Here is a 5,954-nt window from a genome sequence, read left to right as displayed (position 1 = left end):
ATAAGCTCCATTCAAGGCTTTCACCTTTGAAGTTATTATTTTACAAATTTGATCAAGGCCATTATCTTCACGGGTGTCTTTAGAGCAATGATTAATAATCTATTTTAAGAAAATTTTGACCCAACTTTTAGGGGAAATGAAAAAAATTGTTAAAATATTAATTATATTTTTTTCTTTTCTCATAAATTGTTTTAAATGAATTATTAACTATTACCTTAAGAGCATCCATTAGCATTTTTTATTCTTTAATTATATAAAACCAATATGTCCCCAACATCAACAGGTGTCCAACACATGCAACTGAGCATGTGACTTCATCAACACCTGCACTTACAGCTAGCTTCCCATTTCACACACAAACTGCATCATCTGCAATGAAGCTAGAGAAAGAAAAATACGATTCTCAAAGATGTCCCTAAATGGTGATGTTTCCTAGGAAGAAAGAAAAGCATTGACCTTTAACTAGGTATTGCTAATATTTTGACTTTTTTGTTACATCATTTCAATGCTCAAAGAGAGAGTCACTATTCACACAACGCTAGTACTGTCCACAAACTTCCATCTGCCTCCATTTATTATGTCCTTCTTAATTTTTCCATAACTCTCTTACTCACTCTTATATATTGAGTTCGATGTTAGGACTGAAAGTAACTGAGTACAACAAAAATGGCAAGGTGCTTCGCTTCCTTATTCTTGGTTTTACTACTTCTATCGAGTGCAAGAGCTAGACCACTCTCATTCACAACAACCACTAGGCCTGAATCTAACCTGCATATACCAGTAAGTATTTATTAATTTCTGGCTTAAATAAGAAATGTTGTTGGCTTCAATGGTTGCCTTTTATATTGCATGTATTTATAATTCATATATTCTTTGTTAGGAGGAATCAAGCATTGTTGATGGTAGCTGCAAGGGTATAGGAAGTGAAGAGTGTTTGATTAGAAGGTCCATGCTAGCTCATACGGACTATATCTACACTCAAGCTGTCAAAGGACCATGATTCTACATTCCTTTCTTCACTTCAATATTGTATCAAGTTTTGAATTAAAGCTTTGTTTAGATTTTCAGATGGAACTTAAAATCTATCAGAGGAGATCTTGATGTTGTATATATTCTTGTTTTTGTGTTATCCTAATTCCCTCTTCCATAAATAAAAATCCAAGATTTAGGTGGGTATAACTTATGAGCTTTGTGATTTGGGGAAACAGTTCGTTATTCAATACTCTAGCAATGCACCCTCTTCTAACTGAGTAATATATTACTTTACCCTTTTTTTAATTTAATTGTTTTTTTTTTTTTTGGGATGAGAATTTAAATCTCTTGTTAGAAACATAGGAGTTACTAACTAGTTTGGCTCCATAAGGATATTTACATCCTAAATTTAATGATTGAAACCTAATCTTAAGTGAGAAAAGGGAGTATTATTCCGAACTGAATTATCCCAAGAAAGAAAGAAAGATTAATTAGGGAATTGAAATAAAATCCAAATTAATGACTGGAGACTGGTTGAGGTGGGGGTGAGGGTAGCAGTAGCTCTATACTAGAGAGTGGAATCGAAGTATATTAGGAGGGTAGTGGCTCTATAATTGCTGTGACTAGTCGTGGGGGACTGTTAGGTGGCAAGGGCCGGTGAAGATTTCCCCAGTGATGGAGTAACTGCTAGCTAGGCCAGTGAGCAAACAAGCAGGAGTGCAGGGCACATTATAAAATTGTTTAAGTACTTTTATGAATATTCAATGGTCTAAAATTTGACACGAAGATTCTAGTTTTCACACTATTTTCTTTGATTTAAATTTTATGATTTAAAAAAAAAAAAAAAAAAAAAAAAACCCTTAAGCCCAAGATAAGCCAAGAGAATGTTAGTTGAGGGATTAAAAAGTCATTTTGATGTTGGAAAAAGTGGGGAAGCAAAAGACACAACATGCCAAGAGAAGAGTTGACTGATTATGAAGCATCGTAATTTAAACTAGTAACTCCATATATATATATATATATATATGTATGTATGTATGTATTGATACGTTTTAAAATATGCAATATGCAATTAGATGTATTTTATAATTCCTTTAGTGGGTGTTAAAAAACACAATAACTAAAGAACTAGCCTTTTGATTGAGATCAACACCACTAATTTCTAATATATGGGAAACATAAATCTATAGTAGGAAGATTAAAAAAAGAAGGTTGGAGACAAATATCACTAAATCAAAGGCTTTATATGCATAAAAATCATATTCCTGAGTTACAGACAGGAGTTCTAAAGAATAAATACAAGTAAAGACTTTTCTCACTTTCTCTCTCTTGTTTTTCCATTGGTTTTTTAGATACCTTTTCCTGTTGCTCATCTCTTCCTTTTATAGTCATCATCCTCCTCTTCTAGTTGTCTTGTTCTTAATTGGATTTAGGGAGATACTTGTCCCATCAACACCTTCTCCTATCATTTTTTGATCATGAAGATAAACTTTTGGGCATCTTATCACTGTTCAGGTCATTCATTTAGCATTTAATGTGGCTGACATTAGGTGAGGAGAGCTCATTAATGTAAAGGTGACTGTTACATTGGGTTCTGAATTCTCTTCAATGTGTTTTTTGAGAAAGTAGGTGAAAAAGGTGTTCTCGGCTAAGCAAATGACCATTTGTCGATTGGGTTGTGTTTCCTTGGGAAGATGGGTTTTTGGATTACCTCGGTAATGGGCACAAATGACCTTTTCTCAAAGGGAGGCTCATCCATCCCTTGTTGGCTCCTAGGCCAGGCCCATTCCATAGATGGGATTTCTCGGGACTTCCTTCTCGGGTTAAGGTCCTCGGGGCAAATTTAGGTCCACTCCCCCACACCTTCATAGGTTAAATATTGACATTATTATATTTTGTTAACTCTTAAAAGAGCCTTCTAAGAATATTGTTTAGTAAAAAATGCAAATTGTTCATGCTTGTCTATCTTATTTTAGAATAACTTTACTTCTTAACTTAACTTTTGTTATTGTGATGAAATAAATTTATTTTATGTGTACAATTTTTTTAATAAGATACAAAAAATTAACTTCTAGAACATAATATACTTTTTCATAGTAATTTATATTTGAACTAATAATAAGTTTTTGTAAGAAGATCTAGATTTTAAATAGATTGAAAATAATTTCAAATGAGACTTGAATAGAATTTAGCTAGAAGTAGTTTTAGTTTAAGTGATTTTAAATGGACTTAAAACAATTTTAAATAGGTTGGAAGTATTATACATTCAAAATTTTACAAATGAGATGGAATGACACTTAGCATAGATTAAAACTCATTTAAAATATAGGGGCACTTTACATTAAATTACTCGTCTACTATACCGTCGTCATCTTAGATTTTGATATCACTTACTCTAACTCTAGTTATATGGTAATAGTTTATTAGTATTACTATTTCGTTTTATTTATTTATTTATTTTTGCCTTTTGTTTTTCGAAAATTCACGTTTTATTTGGCCTTTGTTGCAGTATTATTTGGTTTTCTTTTATTATGTCTACTTTACAACTTTCCTCTCAATTTTTTATTTATTTTATTTTTACTACTTTGGTTTTTGTATTACGTTATTGAGTTTTATAAATTATGTTTTTATCATTATAATTTTATTCTTGGTGGGGGCATTGAAAAAAAGTTTAATTTTTAGAGGCTAAAAAATGTTCCTTTCAAATTATATTCTTAAAATTCAATTTCCCCTAAATTTTCGGTTCTCTTAATTATAATTACGATTTATGTTTTTAATTATAGTTTTAGAAATATTTTATTCTTAAATTATCTTACTCAATTCAGATTCAAAATAATACTCCCTCTTTCTAATTATAAGATTTTTTTGGTAAAATGTTAACAGATGCCCTAATTAAACCATTTTAAGCAAGTTTTTATGGGAAAAAAAAAAAAAAATTCTAACATTCACAACTGCGTTTTTTTTAAGAGTTTGGGGGGGGGATACAATAGTGAAAATTATATATATATATATATATATATATATCTTTTCATTATATTCCATCTATGCTTATAAACTACCAAACACATTATAAATAAGATTATCACAATCTTTTCCGTTCTTTTCAATTTTTTTTATAAACTCTCACCATAGTGTTAGGGCATACCTAGGGGCGGTTTGATGCATTTGGGGGCCTAAGGCGAAAATTGATTATTTTGTTTTATATGCAAAATTACTAATAATTAACATGAACTACGTAAAAAAATTTCTTCTTTTTAGAAATTTTATAGATCGAAAAAATTTGACAAAATTTTTCATACTTGTTGATGTGGTAGATTGATAGTGGTAAGTAAAAAAGTAGTGTTAGTGGTAAACTTAGATAAGAACTAGTACAAGTTTGCTAACTAAACTCTTATTATTATTCTTTTTTTTTTTAGAAGTGCAACATTCACAATATTTTTTTACAACAAATTCTAGGTTTTAAGTTGCTTTTTGTTTTCTATTTGAAAATATCACTATAATTATTTTTTTGCCATAAATAACAGGCTATAACAACCTACTACTTAGCATTAGTTGTAAAAGTGTTGTGAAAAATATTGTGGATATTGTATTTTTCTTTATTTTTTATTTGTTTTTCATTTGGTAAAAAAATATTATTTTATTTATTGATTATAAATAACCCTATTGATTAAAATTTGAGAGCCTTTTCTTTCTTATTGGGGCCTTAAGCGAATGCATCTCTTGCTTTACCATTCAGCCGGCCCTGAGCATACCAAATACTACTCCATAAGACTTTTATTAGATTTAAACGTGTCCTTCAAAAAGAGAAAAGATAAAAGAATTAAACATGAAAATGAAACTTGAAGAAGAAAATAGTAAAGAAAATATATAATGATTGGACAAACAGAGAATCAAATGGTTGAAAAAGTGCCATGAGGTACCATTCAAATGTGAATTGCACCCTGTGAAAGCAAAAAAAATTGTGAACTTGAAGTCACAATTCATGACCCCTTATGGGACAAGGCAAATGTGTTACTGTCCATAGTCCATTTTGGACTTTTCAAAATTACATCACTTTTTCCCCGAAATTGGAAACCCCAGAAAATTAAGAAGAAATGGGCATTTAAAGACCAGAAACTTAAGAGGATGACATCAAGCTTCTTCAATATAATAATTAAATCATCATTTAAAGATCGTGCTTCATTTTGGAGTACATAAACATTCATTTTATATATATTATGTTTTCGAGGCTTATTGACTATGTTGCACTGTTGACCATAAAACAGATTAATTTTCTTATTAATAATCGGTTTGGGTAGAGGCTCATAGCAAGAGATACATCGACAATATAATAAAGATTAATAATTTAATGTCGGCCGCATTGGAAATCGTAAGCTTAATTTATCGAAGTAGCATTTTGTCTCTCCTTCCTGACATGGATCTGGGGTTTTGATTTGTTTGCAAATTATTCATAGAATAACAGACACTGACGGTGTGAAAGTGAAACTAGAAATTTTATATTAGGCACGGGCTTTTCAAAGGTTTTCATCTCCATATGTAGCATTGAAGACACCCACCCCCCCCCCCCCCCCCTTCTTTCAGTGTAAAATAGCTTGTTAGAGTTTTTTTTTTTTTTTTTTTTTTTTTGGTGTTGGTGTTTGGTGTGACTGTAAGTTTTACTGTGTTAGTGAACAGTAAACCTTTCCCATAATGACAGAAGCTGAACTGCTGAAGCATAAAACATTCTTGAAAAAAAAGCCTTCACTTTCTTTATCCCCGTCACCTTATCACTTTCTTTTCCTTAAAAAAAAAAAAAAAAAAAAAAAACCTTATCCCTTTCAACTCCCCAATTTGAGGTTTAAAGTAATAAATTTAAATGTTGTTTTTTAATATTTAAATATCAATTAAATAATATTTATTTAAAAGATGGGTTTAAGTTACACCTTGTGTAACTTCACAATAATTACGTCTTTTTCAGACTATTGATTTGTATTAGATTTAAA

General features: G+C 30.5%; 1 protein-coding gene across 1 annotated transcript; it reads left to right on the top strand.

The window, feature by feature from the left end:
- Positions 1–374: 374 nt before the first annotated feature.
- On the top strand, positions 375–1,179 carry LOC136061015 (phytosulfokines 3-like). The gene is made up of 2 exons (XM_065759537.1): positions 375–780; positions 881–1,179. Exons 1-2 carry the CDS (start codon positions 667–669, stop codon positions 998–1,000), a joined length of 234 nt encoding a protein of 77 aa, XP_065615609.1. The 5' UTR covers positions 375–666; the 3' UTR covers positions 1,001–1,179.
- Positions 1,180–5,954: the final 4,775 nt, after the last annotated feature.

Source organism: Quercus suber, unplaced genomic scaffold (assembly GCF_002906115.3).
Source record: "Quercus suber isolate HL8 unplaced genomic scaffold, Cork oak 2.0 scaffold_16, whole genome shotgun sequence".
Classification (NCBI taxonomy): Eukaryota; Viridiplantae; Streptophyta; class Magnoliopsida; order Fagales; family Fagaceae; genus Quercus; species Quercus suber.
The sequence above is the reverse complement of the archived record's forward strand: the minus strand, read 5'-3'. Positions and strand labels throughout refer to the sequence as shown.